This window comes from Lonchura striata, chromosome 1 (genome assembly GCF_046129695.1).
Source record: "Lonchura striata isolate bLonStr1 chromosome 1, bLonStr1.mat, whole genome shotgun sequence".
Classification (NCBI taxonomy): Eukaryota; Metazoa; Chordata; class Aves; order Passeriformes; family Estrildidae; genus Lonchura; species Lonchura striata.
Window position 1 is genome coordinate 110,991,189 of NC_134603.1, and position 20,090 is coordinate 111,011,278.

General features: G+C 35.2%; 1 protein-coding gene across 5 annotated transcripts in view; it reads right to left on the reverse strand.

Moving 5' to 3' along the window:
- BBS9 (Bardet-Biedl syndrome 9) overlaps positions 1 to 20,090 on the reverse strand; it is a 278,787-nt gene that overhangs the window by 95,781 nt on the left and 162,916 nt on the right. For 2 of the 5 annotated variants that reach the window (XM_021553256.3, XM_021553257.3), the window contains exon 22: positions 15,494 to 15,604. The exons of 1 other annotated variant lie outside the window; for it this stretch is intronic. In XM_021553256.3, the coding sequence (XP_021408931.2) occupies positions 15,494 to 15,604 (111 nt within the window). Of the gene's footprint in view, positions 1 to 14,204; positions 15,605 to 20,090 lie in introns of those variants that run through there. 2 more of the 5 variants (XM_021553255.3, XM_021553253.3) reach the window with 1 other exon arrangement.

A 20,090-nucleotide genomic window follows, 5' to 3' on the forward strand; every position in this document is an offset into this window, starting at 1 on the left:
AAAATACTTCCATATAATGTTGTTATCCCTCACTGGCCCAAGATAAACCAAGTATTGCTGTCAGGCATCTGTTATACAGGACAAGACTTAAGCAAACTGAAAATGGATTCAGAGTCAGTTCAGTCTTTAAAAAACTGGACTTCATAAATATTCAATATATTTTATCTCTGCATGAATTTATGATTAAATAATTTTAAAGCATCACTACTCAGCACATTGACCTGTACTAAAGCTCCTTTGGTCACAACATGATAGACTGTTTCTCATCTTACCTGAATGCACCCTACCCTTAAACAAAATTCATATGCCCAACCTTAGTTGGCAAGAGAAAATAATTGAGTCTATGCCAAAATGACTTGTCCAGTGCAAATGTTTATATCATCAGAATACCTGACAAATCAGTTTGCTTATCAGTGTCCCAGTAACAGAATTATTCTGTCACTTCAGCAAAAGTGAATCTATCACCAAGACATTCCTTTTCTTGTTGACTGTAAATCTATGCTGCAAATCAAAGCAAATTTTTTTACAAATTTCTCAAATTCAGCTCAACATGAGGCAAATTTCCTCTTGCCAGAACAACTCAAAAATAATGATTCCAGTTTCTACTGGAATGGCAGGTGGAAAAGAGGTGTCATATGACAGGTCAAATGGATATGAACACATAGGAAAGATATTTTTCAGGGAGAAAAGAGGTTCACAAAACAAAGGAATGTCTATACAAAAATTCTTATGGAAAGTTTTGTCAGTTATTTTGTATCTGTACAAAGAGAGAAGATCTCTTGGGATCTCTATCATGATGAGCCTGTTGATTCTACTTCAAGCAGTGCCTGCCAAGAATAGTCTCCCCTGAAACTGTTACTTATGACAAAATCAGGCAACAAGCATTGCTTAATGTATATTGCAGGTTTTAAAACTCATCCCATTTGCTGTAAAAATAGAGAACAAAGCACATCACCATGGATATGCAATATGGACAATAGTACATATAAAGTAAAATCACAGTCCATAAACCTAAAATGGCTTTAAAAACGTACCTCAGAAACTCAAATCCAACTTCTATTTTTCTGTGCAGGTAGATAATGGTGAGAAGTATAAAAGACCTGCTTTTCAAGAATTAACAGAATATTTCACAGGGAGTTAAGAAAGAGCCCCCTCCACCTTCTTTTGGGACATAAGAACCAAGTATGTCTCACAGCTGCTACTCTGAAAATTAGAGACATTAGCATCCAGGTTGCTTTTTGCAATTAACAAACAAACAAACAAACAAACAAAACTTTATGTGCTATTTCTTCTACAACTACAGGGCATTCAACAGGTAACCCCTGGAAGATGACAACTTTGAGAAGTACTGAAACCACAGATAATTCCAAGACCAAATAACTGTTGAAAAATAAATCATTTGTATTTTAACAATGATTTAGGTAGATGATTTTGAGAATTAGAAAATTGCTTACAATACCTAACTTATCTCATATTAATTTTTAAATTCCTATGTAAACTTCAGTTGTTACCATCTTTCCCACAAATGCCTTCCTACTGCTTTACAGAAATAAGTCTGGAAACTCTGGTTTTCTAGACTGACTTTCATAGATACTTATTGTTTCAGTTGCTACTTTTTGATTATTTATTACAGTTGAATTATATATTTCTCTCACCTCTCTTCTGTGATTCTGCAAACAACCAAGAATCTGATTTTAAGAGGAAACAAAATCAGCTTCACACACAAACCTGAGACATGTGTTTCTGGAATAGTTTGAGGCAACACCGTTGTTGCCTTAGTTGTAGCTGCCTATGGAAATTCCTGTTAGTAACAATTAGTACTCATTCACACTTCTGGAGAAGTTCAGGAATGAACCTGACAGAGAATCATTCCTTTGAGCAATAAGAACTGAGAGACAATGCTCAGCTCTGGAAGGAACCCTGAGAGCCATTGACCTAAACTGCTTAAGAAATGACCCTGAAATTGAAAGAATAAACAAATGGATAGTAAATACAGGTAAGACAAAATTCAGTTAGGGGAAAACATACCTTAATCACTGAGCAAACTATTGAAATCTTGTATTTATTTCAACTACTTTTCTCTAAATGTAATATAGTAAGTTTTACATGCCATCTATGATTGTGCCTTACAATTCAGGAACACGTAACACACTAAGAAATGGTTACCTAATTCTTCTGAATTAAATCCACCCTACAAAAATCACAGAACTACAGAGCAGCCATCATATCTGGACAGAAAATCCAGCAGTCCTGATCACCTTCACCTTCATATCTACCAACAACTGCTAAAACCTTCAGCATCTCTACTGAATATTACAAACTGAGCACAGAAAATAACTGAATATTCTCCAGTAAGAAAAATTACTCTGAGTTTGGAGAATAAAAAGAAGGAAGTGTGAGTAGAAGGGGCAAAACTTCAAAACAAAGCATACCAACAGACAAAAACAGATCTGAAATACAGGCCTTAAGGGTTATCACTTAATGAGAAAAGGAATCCGTTTTAGCTAAACAGCCTATGTTTTCGAGTTTGTCTTTGCATTAGAGAATACAATATAGGCCATGGGGTATTACAGGATGGTAAATATTAAATATTGAGGATCCAGAAAAGAAACTGAAATAGAGGATGTGACACATGACTTTTAGTCAGTGCATAACTGTCAAAACAGTTCTTTAGAAAGCAAAAGAAATGCAACTTTTTTAGTCCCATTTTTTGTTATTACACATTATTATACTGTGTTTATCAAATAGCCTCTCTGAAAAGTCCTATTAAAAAATGGAACAGAAAAGAAAGAATAGTATTTAATTTTAGACCATTCCAGATTGATCTCTAGTCCATGCTCATACATCTGGAATTAATCCAGAATAAAAATTGTATTTTAGAGAAAATTAACCACCTTGAACAGTTTGTTATCCTAAAATTTAGCTGTTAGCTATAAATATTCCAAAATGTTAAAACTGCTGCTCAAGGGTATTTATGTGTTGGCTTAGCTTCGTGCTCATGATGAAGTCTTGACCTATTCTCCATTTGACAAAACCAAGGAAATGCTAAGGAGAACAGGAGAAGCAGCTGTCCTAATATGACATTTTTTCAGGCTTACAACCAATTTTACTCCAAGGAGGACCAAGTACAGCTGATATAGAAAGACCAGAGGGCGTTTTCACTTTGCCTACTATACTCCCTTGTGAGTCCAGTGAGACTACATATGCTTGGCAGTGCATATGCTTAAAAACTTTGTTGGATAACGTCCTGTGTCCACAGTTTTAGAGCTGTAAGAAAATTGCCAGGAAAAATCATAAATTAGTTCTGGCACAATGGACTATGAACACAAGAATGAAGAGGCACCCCATCATACACAAGCCACCTTCCACAGCATAAAAATAAACCAGTACTTCTAGCACTGGTACATTGGGTAAGAGAACTCAGAATAACTTTACAATTACACTTAATAAGGCATGGCATAGAAAATATCCTATTAGCATTAAGGACTCTTTTTTCAGTGCTCCTATTTAAGGGTTTGATTGTGCTATAGCTACTCTAACAGCATAGGCTAACATAAGGTGGGGCAGTTGTGGCTTCCCCATTACTTTTCTCTTGACCCAGAACTTATGCTCCTGCCACTATGAGGTGAATGATTCAGATGGCTGATCAAGTCAAAAGCTAGAAGGCTAGAATTTTATATTTAATGTGATACAACTATGGCCTGTGCCACAGGGATGTTCATGCTCTCCTCCCTGCATCATGATGCACATACCAAGCTCTCCCACAGCAGAACCAGCAGTTTTGCAGCTGTGGACACAGTTACAGTTCACTGACCACACAAGACAGTAGCCTTTCCTTTCAATGGTCTAAGTATATGGATAAATATTAAGATTAGAAAAAAAACAGCTTGAATCACATATTGAAATTTCAATCTGTTCAGCTCTCTAAAGCTGCCTTACCATCTGGTCATTATAAATAGTACTGGCACCAGTGAATAAAGAAACACTTGGTGGCTGAGAGGATACGAAGATAAAGCCATGATAACCTCCCCACTCTAGGCTGTAGCTCATTTGGATACAACCAGTCTAATTTTGAGTTAGCTACCCCAGACTCTGCAGAAGTTATCCTTTCAGGCATGTTTTGCAACAGGCCTGAAGAACAGTTGCAGTGATTGCTTCTTTAATGCTGCTAGCAGCGCAGCCCAGGGGAAAGCATGCACATGTCTTTAATTACATTTTTCACAATCAAAAGCTTTACCAGATTATGACTACAGGGGAGAGAACTAATACCCATGTGATGTGGTACATTTAATGTATTTTCTACTGTGCTATTGTCTTCTATCCCCCATTCTTACCTTGCTCCTTTTTCATCTTTCTCACCAGCAATGACAGCAGTTGCCAAGCTCAAAGTGACAAATTGTTAGTACTTATAAACATGAAAATAAATGTAACATTTGCTGGAATATACACAACATAGTAAAGCTAGAAAAGAACAAATTTTTTTTGATAAATAGAGCCACAGAAGACTTCTGACTCTGTCTAACTGCATATAATTTTACTATTTCTTACTCCTAGCTTTACCATTTAAGGTTTTCTTGAATGGGATTTAGATTACATCAAAATCCAAGTTACAACATTTTGCTAAGCCTATTTTCCAGAAAACAAACTTAGCTTTTAACTTGTAAAGTAGTCTTCTCCAGGGTGTTTATACACAACTGGGGTATTGCACAGTGCTACAAAGATCATCACTCTGTTCATGACACTCAAGGTATTAGATCTGAAAACACCTATGACATCTCTACGTCAAAACACATTAAAAAAATATATAAATCAACTGATTTATATATAAATATATATATATTATATTTTTATATATTTATATATATATATTTTATTTTAATATATATATTTTATATTTTTTATATTTTATATATATATTTATATATATAAATCGACTGATTCAACTCAATTACAAACAAAAAGGTAAGGGCCTTCTACAGGGCAAGGGCCCTAAAAAATTTTTAAAGACAACTAAATGAAGAGTTCAGGTTTTATTAAGTAGTATCTTATTTGCTAGATAGTAACTACACAGTGAGCTGGAAAGCTATGTAGCCTACCAGCAGCACAAATTTCGTACTCTATTTAGAAACTGAGAAAGCTGAGGAACTAGAGGGTTTCTCTTGTGGGTCACCTTATCCTGTGACGGAATGTGAGCCATAAAATAATATGACACAAATTTTTTTTAGGGGTACCATGAAAAGAATCACACTTAGCTCTAACACCACTCTAAATATCATATCCTGTTCTGATTAACAGAATGGATTTGGAACATCTATTTTCCCTTTAAAAGAGAATCAAACTTTGAAAACAAAATCTGACCTAGGAAATACAGACTATTTTTGCTTCCAGCCTGTGTTTCCAAAATTCTAAGCTTATCCAGCCTTGTGCACTGTCCTACTGCTTATTAAACCCTGATGCACAGGTATTTACGCTAACACAGGCTGGGAAGACACACTTGCTTCATGCACTGTTTCAGGCAGCAGGAGTACATCTGGATGTATGTTTCAGCAGCTATTAGAAAATTCAGCACTTACGCAGTTTTTCATTCATTCCTACTTCAGCCTCGTATCCTGCTTTTGGAAACATAATACTAAATTGGTGAGAGTGACACCCAACCACAGGAAGACATAATTGTTCTAACAGGTGAAATAGCTGAGAAGGTACTCTGTGGAGTACAATACAAAATAACAGAATGTGCTTAGCAGAGATGGCTGATAAATATTTGATGAGGCTAAAAAAATAACTGCTTACCTCAGGGTAAGTTATAAGCACTGCATTGTTGGACCTGTTAATTTTAATAACAAGGACTACTGCTCTGCTGTTGCTTGTCCCTTTTGTGGAAATCTTCCTAAGTGTAATATTGTTTGGTCCCAGAGTAGTAAACCATTCCTTAACAAAGTGATCCAATCACCCTCATCAGTGTGGTGAACTTGAATCAGTTCTGGAAGCCTGACTCTTGAATTCTGCCATTACAATTGATCTGGCCCTTGATCAACAGACATCAGAAGACCTGCATTAACTATAGTCAAAGTGTCAAAGTGTCAATAACTACTACATTTAATTCTCCAGTGATTAAAGTTAAAAATATGATAGATTCAGGTATTAGGTACAACATAGTCACGTGCTGCATCGCACAACCACAAGCAATGAGAACCAATTCAAGAAACAAGAAGTTAATGACAGTCCATCAGCTATGATGGTTGTGACAGCACACAGGGATGGGGCCCCATAGGATATTACTCTTAAAAGTAGAATATGGATTAGGCATATGTTCACTCTGGAGAAGTGAGTGGAGAATTTAAAAACTGTGGAAGAGCTCTTAACACTACAGTATACAAATGTAAAATAAGAATTTTAGTGTCCATTTTGGGTAGCCAGTATTAAGAACTACAGCCAGCATGGCCAACATGCATACTGCTCCAGCACACCAGCATGAGAAAAATTTTTATCTACAATAGACTAGTGAGATTTAGGGTACAAGCCTCTTTTGAGACATATAAACACCAAGATCACAGTATCACCTACCTGTACAAGCATGGCAATCACATTTCTTCTATATAAAAGCTGTGAGTAGTAGAACCTTGAAGGTGCAGTAGCATTTTGATTATTTCATTTCAATAATTAAGAGGGAAAAATTATGATTCCAACCCCAGAAATATTTCGTTAATCTTCACAATATTATTTAAATAAGATTATGTGAACTGGCAATACACATCATCCATATTACCAATAATATTCTGTGACAATTCAAAGCTCTAGCAAAACTCCAAAGTGGCTAATAATGGCACTGATAATTTCCACAAAATTACATGGAAAACCTATTTGCAGTTCCAGTAACATTCTCCAACAAAGAGCATGTGGGAATGTGCTCCCTCTTTTGAGGCGTGTCAGCAGTTCTTTAAATGAGAATCACTGTTTCCATTCAAATCCGTTATTTTTCAGGGGGTTGCAGAGTCAGCCCTCAGGGAGAGAGAACTGATCCTTGCAGTTTCAGGTGCTTTCATGCAATCCTGTATCTCAAAACCAGTCCTTTTTTCCTTTTTCTAAAGAACGTTTAAGCCATTAGCTCATAATATGGATGGCTGCCTTCTGGAACGGTGAGGGGAGAAAGGGGTGCAAGACACTAAAATTACTTCTAAAAGAAGATATTTTGGAAAATAACCTCTAACACCTCCACAATGTCATTTTTTTTCCAGCAAACAGTTCCTAAAGATCTAGAGCTAATCTTCATTTGGTGGCCAATGTTGACAAGCTATAAAGTGAGTCTTAGCAGTTTGTATAACCTGGAAAAAAAGACCTGGAAAACCATTTTAAAGGCTCATCCTGGAATTAACAAACAACTAATACTCACCTGATATATCAAATAATTACAAAAATATTAAATTCAGGGTTCTGAAAAAGGTAGTGAAACAGTTTTTGGATAAAAGTAACCCTTACCCTTAAGTGTAATCTGACTTTTATATAATACATAAGTGATACAATTCCAAGTTTCTGCATCAGAAAAATTCCTCCTTGGAGTGCTCAATAAATTTTTGGGATTTCCTGAAATTTGCAGTACTGGTTTTCAGCAGTAGAGGAGATCTTAAAGTGGAATGCTTGGCTCTGTTTTGTGCTACTGAATGCCTCTGATTTAATTACCTCTTTTATACAAAGATGGATGGCAGAAGCCAGAAATATCTGTCTGCCAATTGTGTTGTTCAGGCTATGAAAACCTGAGCACGACTTCATATGCCTGGCAGCATCTAAATTCTTCTTGGCTTGGAATTTTGAGCAGATATTCAAATAATATATTGTTGAGTGTCTCTGTCCTTTTATTCTCTCTTTTTTCTCTTAAATAATAACACCTCATTAGAAATAAAAACAGCATGAAATGTTTATAGCTCTCAACGACTGACATGTACATACAGGAACCATTAATATCTAACACAAATAAATATAAAGAATCAACAGCAGAATGTAAATTTTACAGATACTATTCTATAATGTTAAGAAAGTAGCACAGATATCTGCGTACTATCTCACAAACCAACAAAGATATGACAAAAGAATTTAAGCCAGAAATAATGCATTAATCCAAAGAATATATAAAATTCAAAGCTATCCATGTTCTGTACAAAAATTATGATTTTCCAGTTAAACAAAAAACAAAGCTTTATGTTGCAGAACTGGAAAGCCAGTAATACATTAGGTAGATAAACATGTGTTCAAATCCATGAGAAAAACACAGAATGCTGGGCATATATGTAGTGTGCACTTTAAACAGCAACACTTGGTGCAGTGGAGGAAATAACTGGTGTGAGGAAACAAAAGCAACACAAGAAGTCTTATAAACACTCAGAAGGAAAATGGAGTATTAATCTGCACCAACACATATGTAAAGTAGGCAGCAGCAAATAACAGAGAAGTCTGACTAGTTTCTTTCCTCCCCATTTTACTTGCAGAAGACAAGTGCATGAACGAATCCAAGTGACAGACAATCATCTACTTAAGCTCATAGTTATACAGGACAACTGCCAAGAAAATATGAAAACCAGCATCTAGTCACAAAAAAAAAGCTTTTAAACTTCTGTTTATTTTTTTTTATTTCTTCCACTGTGTTACAATTTCCCTTTCTTGCCTACAAACCTAATCATAATTCCTAAAATGTGTTTAGATTTTATTTTTGGGTTGGATTCATATTTAGCATGCCCTCTCTTCTCAACCTATCTTTTATGTGTTCCTTACCTTCCATTATCCATCAGGATTTCTCATGTTCAGGTCTTGTTAAAAATAAGGAAAGGCTTTTTGATAGATTCCAGAAAGCTTTGGATATAGCCATGAATATGTTGTGATGCCTTGTATCACTCTTTTCTGCTCCTTAAGTGCAGCAATAGCATCCTTTTGCTAATAATTTTAAGAGTGCCTTTGAATTCTCTCTTCATTAAAAAAGAGAATACTTTACACAAACAATTCTTTCTATTAAAGCCACCAAATTTGAAGGAAAAGGGTACAGCTGTCTCTACCACAACTTGCTCATTTTCTAAATCTTTTCTGTGATGGCACAGCAAATTCTGAGACACCCCACAAAGCAGAGTGTAAGGTAGTCCTCAGTTCTTTGTTACATTGACAGTCATGAAACAAAGAAATTAATCAGAGACTTTAAACCTCTGAATGAAAACATTTTGTAAAACACTGTAACTGGTATATATAGTGCTTTATAAAACACTACAACTGGTTTGCTGGTATGGGGCAAACAGAGACTGATCTCTATTCACTGCAGTTGGCAATATACATTATAATACAGTAATCTACATAAAATATAGTACAATCTGCAAATAATAGAACATATATAAGACTTGCTATGTTCTCATGTGCTATATTACATTTCAGAGGAGATGAATATACAAGCTCTTGGTAAAAGAGAAACTATACTTCATTTGGTATTGACTTAATGAAGGAATTCTCACATTAATCTCTTAAGCTGTACTGCTCTTTAGAAAAACAGACTCTGTGGAAAAGAAAATCTCCATAAATCTCTTCAACTCTCTCCAGAAAAATAGGCTTTTTGTAACCCAGTGATTTTCTTTGCACCTTTTCTTGTGGAAACAATTAGCTTAGCAATTTGGAAGTATTAGGTGGGCCCAGCTGCAGGCTCCTGGTATCTTTCCTATTGCATAGCAATGTCCATACAGAAAGAAAGAAGGATCTAGTCTCATAATACCACAATACATCAGTGGGAAATACCTAAGTGAGCAACTAACGAGGTTAGGTCTGAAGGAGCGTTCACTTACCTGAGGCCATCAGAATTTTACGCATTTTTTGACAGACTTGTTTCTAATTCAGAATTCTTTGTTAGTCAGTGACCAAACACCATGTTGCAACTCACTTGTCAAAATTCTTGAAGCTTACACAAATTGTCAGCATCACAATTAGCCCTTCAGATGAGCCCTGTTAACTGGGCCTTCGTGATTTTTTAAGAATAAATCTGTTAAAAAACTCATGCCATGTGTAGTAACCAAACTTCAGACAGAAGTTCAGGTTCAAGATTGTAGCCATGAAGAGGCTGTGTTTCAAACAGTACTGACTGATTCAGCTGATTGTTTAGAAAGTTCACAATGGGCATGAAATCCCTCTCTAGACGTATGGACATTTTTTCAAAATTATCTTTAGCTTAACTTAAACATTTCCCTTTTATTTAATCTCATGTACAATACAGTTAGTAGTACACAACTTGTAAGTATAATAGGATTTCTGTCCTATTATACTGTCTAACCTAGAAAAGTGAATTGCTTTGTACGTTGCAAACACTTTTGCTATAACTGGCAAAAACCTCAGTATTCAAATGATTACTAGTGCAGCAAATTACCATAATTACAATAACAGTAGTAAGGCCATCTGCACCTTACACATGCATGTTGAAAATGTAGGGCAGTTATTAGTCCAATCTATAAACAATATATGCCTAAGAGAAAATAGAAATCTTTCACAGACCTGGTTTAGAGTTTTTACAGCAAATTTACGCACCCTTCAAAACAAATTCCAGGATATGCCTTTCCTCATATGTACAGGCAAGAAATAGTATTAAGAACAGTTCAGCACAAAAATAAAAAGACTCAGTGGACAGCTGGCAGCAATTCATATCCAAAACCTCTTTACTATCAACTCTTTGTACAAAGCCAAGTGTTTAAGAGTACTCTACTCCTTTCTAAAATCAAATCTATGAAAAACTATCACAAAATTTCATCCTATATTACGTCACTTTTTGATGAGCTGTTTAACAGATCTAGTTTGCAGTTTCACACAGCTGTGTATTCATAAGAAAAAATTAAGCACATAGATAAATTTAAATGCGACCCTGGACCCTTTAAAGGAAAATAGCTTCAATCTTGTCTATTAAAAAGTTTGTGCAAGTAAACATCTTTGTGAGCTGGAACCATGGAATAGCTCCTAAAATGGTCTAGGCTATTAAATATTTGATTAGAATGGTGAAGTCAAAGGATACTCTTAAATGGCACCTACAGCATCTACATGAACATAACTATTCAATACTGGAGAAAAAGTAACAAAATAATTAAAATACACTAAAGGCATGCAGCTGTACAATGTCTGGGTGCAACTTTGGATGGTGTTTTTAAAATCTGACTCAGAATACCTTGTTTTACTGGAATTTATAGTTCAACCTCAGTGTCATCTATGTATAGGTGCCTGTCTAATCAAAAATAATACGCCAGATTCAAACTACACACAGTTAAAAATCTATTCATATATATAAATGCTGACATAGTTTTTGATCTTAGATGCTTTGAGTATTAAACTATAGAAGTTTATTTACTTTACTAAATATAATCATAGAAGATGAAAACTTTGAAATTGAATCTTTAAGCCATCTAAATATTTGCATGACAGCAAATACAAAGAATTTAACTAAAACAGTAGAAGCACAGTAGCAAATCCAAATGCTAAATATTTTTTCTTATAACAAGCTTCTCAGAAACATTTGTGTTTAAACAATTAATGTAAATAAAGAGCCATACTGCTCTCTCAGGAAGAGACATTATTCTGAATTTTCATGGCAAAGTCAGGCAAATATTTCCCTTAAATACTAAAGATGTTTTGTTGTTGTTTAGATAGATCATTTACAAAATAGGTTTATGGGATTTCAGGTGAAACATTCTGCCAGAAAAATCAAGCCTTACAAGTTGTGAAAATTCCAATACCTGCATGTCATGACACTTGACAAATCTGACTCTCAGTGCTGTAACATCCTGAACAAGTAAGGAAATTGCAATGTAATCACCACAATGGTTTCACACACACACACACACATTAAAAAAAAAAAAAAAAAAAAAAAAAACCTCCAAAAAACCAAGATACATTTTTCAAGCCAAATATTCTTTTATTCATACTAACTTTTAATCTCCTTTTCCACCAATTTACTGAAGTTAGTCATGATTTACCAGCATAAAACTTTATTCTCAAAAAAACAACCAGACCCTTTCTGTGTAAATAATCAGTAGGAATATTGGTTGGAAAAAAAAAGATTTTAGGAAGTTCTCTTTCCTAGTAAGCAGTATGTAGCACAGGGCATACAAGGAGTTCAAAATACTTACTTTAATGACTATATACTGATAAATGCATATGTTGTTATAATATCCTAAAGCTCACCAACACCACAGTTTAATCACTTTTTTAAGGTAGTTTCCCATATTTCTTTGAGATTTCTCTAAAAAGCCTGCAGGTACAAGTACTTCTTTATACCTCTTTGTGACAAACAGTATTTTCAATTAATTCCATAAGAAATATTCTAGCACAAGTGAGAGCTTGAAAAGTGCAGCTCTGCAAAGCTCTGTTAATTGTTACCTTCTAGAACACATGAAAACTTGTCCGTTAAATCAAATCAGCCAAGCAGATGCAACTCTGGTTAGAAATTCATAATTTGTAAAGAAGAAAGGAAGCAGGAAGAGTACATTTGTGAAGCAGGAAGAGTACATCAAAAGATAAAGGAATTCCATAGTACCTACACAGAATCTACAATCACTACGTTCGTACTTTTGACTGCAGTAGAGGCCAGCACTGGTGTTATAGCTGAGAGCTCATGGAAGAAGTAAAGACATAACAAGTGAATTTCAAATTACATACAAACTCTCCACTAGGCTTGTGCAGTCTATATGCAATATATGCTGCTCTGTCCTCCTAGCCAAAAGAGCAAGAACAAAATTAGCAGGGATTTATCATGCTAACATTATTCCTCCCAATGCAATGCACACAGACTCCATGTCTCAAGATGGTAAGAAATTGAAGAAATCATTTCCATTCCCTGGGACAGAGAATGTTCAAAGGAGTATTTTGTACCTACACAAAGCAAAAGCCATCTAAAAGAAACTACTCCTACAGCCGCAATAATACCATTAGCTTTCAAATATCATTAATGTGATCCCATTCTCTACTATGAAATCACAATATACTTGGATTAGAAAAAATAAGAAAAACAACACAGTGAGAACTATTTCAGCAATTAAAAGAAAACATCATAAATCCAGTAATTCCCCTTCCAAAAAGACTCTGTGACTGGGCTAAAACCACATTCATTCTGTCCTTGCACACACTTGTAGATGACTAGTAGATGGCATTTTCTGGTCTCCTAAGTAACTATTACAAAAAAGCCAAAAGTCTTGCTCACATGCTTAGCAGCTGCCTGGAAAGTCTCAGTATAATACTTTACATGAGATAATTTGCAAGTCTGTGACAGGATGATGCCCTACAGCACTGTTTCTCACAGAACAGTCTTCCAGGTCTCAGTCCCTCATTTCCCTCAGTTCTTTGCATAACTCATACAACACATTATCATACAATCACACAACATCCTGAGTTGGAAATGACCCACTAGGTCACTAGGGTCATCAAACAACCAATTCTCAATTTATCACGAGAATCTGTCTTGAACTCCATTAGGAAATAAAGGAAGATATATCAAGAAAAAAATACTTTTACTCTTTGTCCTTTTTTCTCTCTCATTTACTTCACACAGTTGAATTAAATGCAAACTTAAATAAAAAGACACCTAAGACACAGAAAATATTCTTTGAGGGCTCTTTGTAATCACCATGGTCATGCTGCAGTCTGCAGTGCCTGAGCAGGAACTCAGTCCAAAAATATCATGTACAGAAAAATATTGAAAGACTGTGATTTCATGCCTACTGTTACCTTCAGGTTTAAGTAGCTCCCTTGGCTCTTACACTCATAGCAATTAGAATTTCCAGACAGCTTGGTGGCAAATATTCTAGGTGTTCTCTATATTGCAGCACTAACTGGCAGAGGGCAGTCAATTCTTACCATGAATGAATTAAACTCACTCGTATAACACATGGCTGTAAACCTGAAGACTTTAAAAGCTTTCAAAGTTTTCATTCTGCCTTTTATAGTTACAAAGCAACAACAGCCAGCTACGTGACGTAAGTCTCAATTTATATCATGGGCTAAGACCTACACTAGGATATGCAGGTCCCTATACTGTTGTTTCTGGAGCTCATGAATATATTTCTACACTTTTCCACTCATGCTAGTCTTTTCAGTAATAAGGTTATTTAAATATAGGAGAACACTATCTACTGAAGAACAAATATGTGCTTGATCAGAAGACTGGAGCATCAGACAAAGAAATAACCTACCATATGTTTGTGATTTATTAGTCTAGTTGCCTGAAGTTGGAATTTTATCAGGATTGTATCCTACATCAGAGAGATGACATACTTTTCCATTACCAGGAGGTGACTTAATATAGCCAGACAGCAAAAGTTAAACTATATTTATGTCAACTTTGACAGGCTCTCTTCTAATGATCTGAAAGTCATGAGGACCATAGGTAATTAGCACTCTAGAAAAGTCAGAGCTGTAGGTCTTGAGGGGATTTTCAGGTTGTTTTTGTAAGCAGGTAATAATTTTTAAGTTACACTGTGGCATTATTATACATTGCTGCATTAGATATCCTTCTTTCCTGCCCACTATTAAAAATTTGCTAATGTAAATTCAGCTATTGAAGTTAAATATCTATTCCAACTCCCTGACTGTCTGTACTACAGTTAGTTGGGCAAACAAGCAGCTGAAAGTTTTTTAAACAGACAACTGACTGGGTTTTGCAGATGTGTAAGGACTTTATTTTTGACTGTTGCTGGTTGCAATGTCTAAGGTGCTTTCCTTAACTTTAACACCTATCCATAAAGAAGACTTCTGATTTACAAGCAACATTCAAATATACTTTATAATAAATATTATAGGATAAAATCAGACAAGGAGAGGGGAAAAGAAGTGTTAAGGTACAACTTAGTAAGCAAAATGTGAAATTGTTATAATCAAACGCTGAGAATTTACCAGACACTTTATTAAACTGCAAGGCAGTACTTTACAGTGCTGCTTTTAAAATATGTTAACACTATATCACAGTTCCCGGCAGCAAGAAGTCTTTCCAGAAAATGTGTCATCACTATATGCAGCATATTTTATAGCCAGTATAATTTCATTTTATTATATCCAATAATATTTTTCTGAAATTCTAGGAAGTCTCCCCACAAAAGATAAGTAATGACCGTATTTTAATCAGCTGGCACAAAGTGTAACCACCATACCACAGGAAAAAAAAGTCCCTTTATTACACCAAAATGCTCTTGGTTTCATTTTGCCTCTGTGGAAGAGATCGTGAATAAAACCTGTGAGAATCTCATTCAAGTATTACGTAGCACAAAACCTTTGAACTGTGAAGTTATTTAATTCCAAGACTGACCTTTACAGTTGGGCCATTCTTGACAGAAGAAGCTGGATAAGCTCAGAATCCTACACATTGTACTATTGTAACAAGAAAAGCTAGAAATTATGCCAACGAAAGCTGAAATATATGCCATTTTTTTCATATGTCCACAAGCACTCTGAAAAGATGAGCTGTATGCCTCTAAGTGAAATAACATAATTTTCCTTTTCTTACCAGGCTTGGATTTCTGCTTTGTGGTCTGCCCGTGACTGGCAAACACGGCTGTGGAGCCTGGTATAATGGTCCTTTCCTCTAGGTCAGACTCTGGAATTGTAGCACAGCCACCTAGTTGAAAATGGAAGACACTTAATGTGGAGTTTATGCAACGAAACAAATTCATTGGTGCATAACTGAGGAAAAGAGTCAACAAATTAGATGACAGGAACATATAAAACTAATAAGTCTTTACTTTCACTTCAAGGAAACATTTGCTAAAGAAAACTATTACCATTGTTTAGAAGGCTGATTATGCTTTAATGAATTTTTTCTATTACTTATGTCATCTTGAAAAAAGTTTGAATTAATTTAAGACCACAGAATATGCAAAATTGGTTCCACATAAAACATGGAAAATAATGTGATTTTTATTAAAGATCAGATTACTGGGAGCTGTTTTTGAAATAAAATAATTAAGTGTGAATGAAATAACTTTACAAAATCAACAAACCTTATGAAGATTGTTAGCTTGCCACAGAGAATGATATGATGGTATTTTGGATGACCTATTAAATACAGTATTTTTATTAAAGGAAACACAGGGACACATCCAATGTCCAATAACATGCCTTACTCCAGTGATTATAGGATGTATGGTATAACATCTTTGTATGTTTCAATATTGCTTTATGAGCCGTTCATTAGACAACACAATTACTTAGAGCTTTTTCTTCAGATATGCTCAAATGCCTACATTTAAACTATGAAGAGAGGTATAATCTAGTAGTAGTAGTAGAAGTATCAGCTGGAGTAGCTTGCAGCAGTAGTTGATGTACATTTTTTTCAGAACAGCTGTGGTCATGACACTGAAGGATGTGTCACTGTTCCACAGCAAAAGGATGGCCTCACAGTAAGTGCATTGCCAATACAGTACACAGCTGAGCTGCATCGTTTCCTCACAGCCCTCCCAGGAACACCACTAGCAAGCAAACAAATCCATGTACTCATCTATTGGGCTCTGAAAGCACGTTTGTAAGCAGCACATCAACTGATGGCCTTTGGTGCCAAAATATTTCATTAGTTTTCAACCATGACAGTAACTGAGTAAGAATTGGAAAAGGTTTATTTACCCTTAGCTACAACACACTACTTGTTAAAAGGAAGCAGGATCTCATGATTTTGATTTTAATGTGAGAGAGTAATTGAGGTTTACTTCTCATGATACCTTCAGAAGTTATTACAATTAAAAGTAAAATTAACTTTTTCCATAAAATTATTTTACTGAGAATACTTACAACTGAAATGTTACCAGTGACATACTATTTTATAAAAAAAAGAAAATCTAGAGAGAACCCACAGAGCAGTACTATTAAGAGTAGTAATTACATGTTACTTCTGCAAGGATGCCAATAACTGTTTCCTGTGAACTATTTTTAAAATATTGTTGTTTCATAAAGGCGTTTCTTGTGAGAAAAGCATTTGTTCTCAACGGGGCAGGATTTCGCTAGGATTTTTGTGATAATATTTAAATAAGTAACCAGAAAAGAAAGCAATATAATAGTTACACCTTTGCCTTTTTTGAGGCAATGAGGATTACAGGCTCAAGGATTACAGGGTCATTTCTACCTTGCCCTTCTAATACCAATACTACCTTCTAAATGAAGGAGCTACTCAAATCTGTTAATGTCCCTTAACTTGGTCAGATGCATAGGGTTGGGTCGCATGACTGGACCATCATCTACACATAGCCTGTCTCAACACAATTGGTACCCACTTCTTCCAATGAAACTAACAGGAAATTCCATTTCCTTGCTCCAATCAGCACAGATACACATCCTCAAGATAACAATGGACAACATGCTGTGATTTCCCACAGAAGGCAAGGTGTGGAGACCACACTACAACTATTGTCACACTGAAAGAGAAACATTCGCAGCAAATTTCAGAATTTCACTAGACTGAAAAAGAAACTGGATAAGGCACAAGTACACACTACTCAACATAATATTTAAACCATGGTAGACCAGGATTTTGTGATTCAAAAACATTTTACAACTCAGAAGGACAGCTATATGGAAAAAAAAATTAAAAAGAGAAAAAAAAAGACCTTTTCTGCCAGGACTATAAGCTTTCCATTTCATACTTCAAAAGTTCTATTCATGGGCTATAGTCTGACTTCTCTGATCAGAACTTCTTTAAGTTAAAAGAACTCTTTGATTTTTTTTTTTTTATATCTAAATACATTTCAATAAGAATTCACTGAATGTCTGTTTTTGCAAGCATTTTCATTTTTTATGCACACTGAATCCTAGAAGAAATCATAGTAACAAAATAATTCATATTCATTCACAATTAACTGAATGGTACAGATCTGAAAAGTGAAATATTTAAGGAAAAAAGGGGGAAAGAGGAGGAATAGTAGTACATAAATCTACACACTGGAAATGATCCAAGCTGAGAAGTCCTCCAGATGTCAGTCTGTAAACAGAGCTTCATAAAATTAATTTTCCCATTAATTGTTGGCAGGAATAACATCTAGAATATGTTATTGCATATGACCCACTCTTTCCCCCTTTTCCATGTAGCTAAATTCTTGTCTGGCATCACAGATCTTTTATCAGTTGTGATAAATCCAAGAAAGCAAGCTTTTGTCAACAAAACTGCTTGATAGGGTGCAACATGCATAAAATTACACTCAAACTAATTTTGAACTTTGTTCACCAAAGGAAATGAGACTTCTCTTGCTTATTTTCACTACATCTGTTTTTGTAACACTTTTGGTTCTTAAGATGGAAAAAGATACCTACACCCAAAGGAAATATAAACATATAACACATAGTGAACAAAAATTAAGCCCTGACATTTTCCTACAGATTCCTATCGCCATGTTTTTATGCATTTTAATACAGCTTTAAAAGTTGAAAAACAGGAAAACAAAAGTGGTATACACCAAAAAAAATGAAAAGGCACTTTGAGTAAAGAATATTTGAGTTTCCTTTTTCTCCTCCACTCAATCACAATCTAAACTATGCATAAAGTTTCCATTTTCCTCTGACATTAATTCTTACAAGAGTCCACAGAAAGAAAAAACAGCTTCCTGAGCAGTCTTTGGCAGCAAGATAGTCAAAATGTGAGCAGGAAGCTCTGTAAATAGCAGGTTTTGCATCCATATGTATACCATTACACAATGGAGATAATCTAAACAGTAAAATTATTTCATAGAGATTTCAAAAAGCTATACCCAAAACCATGCTCACTTGAGTTTTGTGTTCTGTCAACAATTTTAGGAAAGTGTACACCAAAAATGCACTCTAATGCTTTAGAGGTTATTCTCTTAAAGAGTTTATCAATTAATTTTACTGATTCTGCTAGCTGCATTTATTTGAGTCTTCTAAATTTTTTTAGGATCTTCCCATCAGAAACAAACACTCCATGCAGGTTGTGAAGATAAGTAACACTATTGCTGCTTTTTAAATGGAAGATAGAACAACACAATCTGTAGAAGAAAACAAAACATATTTGAGTGTATTATGAGATCCACAGAACATTTATTCACATACCAGCCCTGGATTAGAGGCTATCATTTGAACAGACACATTTCAGGAATGCAAACTCATTTCCATTGCAGAGTCTGAAGAGAAAGAGGGAGAAGAATTATGAGGAAGGGAAAAAATAAGGGAGAGAAATAGGGAGGGAGAAAGAGGGGGTTAGGGGACTAAGACAGAAAGGAAGGCAGGCAGTAAGGGGGAGGGAAGGTAGAGAAAAAGGTAGGGCTGTTTGTTTGTTCCTCCTAAATGGGTGTCTGGTCACAAACAGTGTTACAATTCACAATAGCAAACAGTCCAGGTTTACTTCGGATATTCACTTGCAGAATGTGGAGTCACTAAATAATCAGTTATAGATTTCAGAACTTATCACTTAAGTTTAACAGTGGCTACAATCCTGCAGTCACACAATTCCATTGTTTTTGGTGTCCTTTGACACAACCAAATTCAACAAAATTACAGAAAATATTTCTGTATTGCATTCCAGTATAACAATAAATTAGGGAAAAAAATTATACCAACAGAACATGTAGTCCAAGGTCATAGAAACCACCAAAACATATTTTCAATAGAAGCACACAGAGATACACTGAATTGTTGTTCTGATTTACTCATGTTTTACTGAAATAGTTCTTAACAAAACCTTCAGTTTTTAAATCCCATAGTTTTTTTCCTAGAATGAGTTGTCACTATTGCACAGAGAGCTATGCAAAAATAATTCACACCAATTGTGTGGCTTCTGTTTGAGCTTCTAGCCCATTCAAATATTTTGAACATGCCTCAGTTCATAAAACCTTGACTTACAAAGTTCAGGGTACTTTGGCAACAGAAGCTCTTTATGGGAGCAACTGTGGTGTTGAAACTGTCAAATAGTCTTGGCCATTCTTCCAGGATGAGGTTCAGTGCATGTGGTATGCAAGTCATAGGAATGGCATTGGGAAACACATTGCTAAGAGCAGATCCAACAGCTGTTTTCATTAAAGACACATTACTGGATATTCGGCCAAGAACACAAGATCAACATTCAGTAGTACCCTTACTAATTCAGGACTGAGAATTCAGGAACAGTG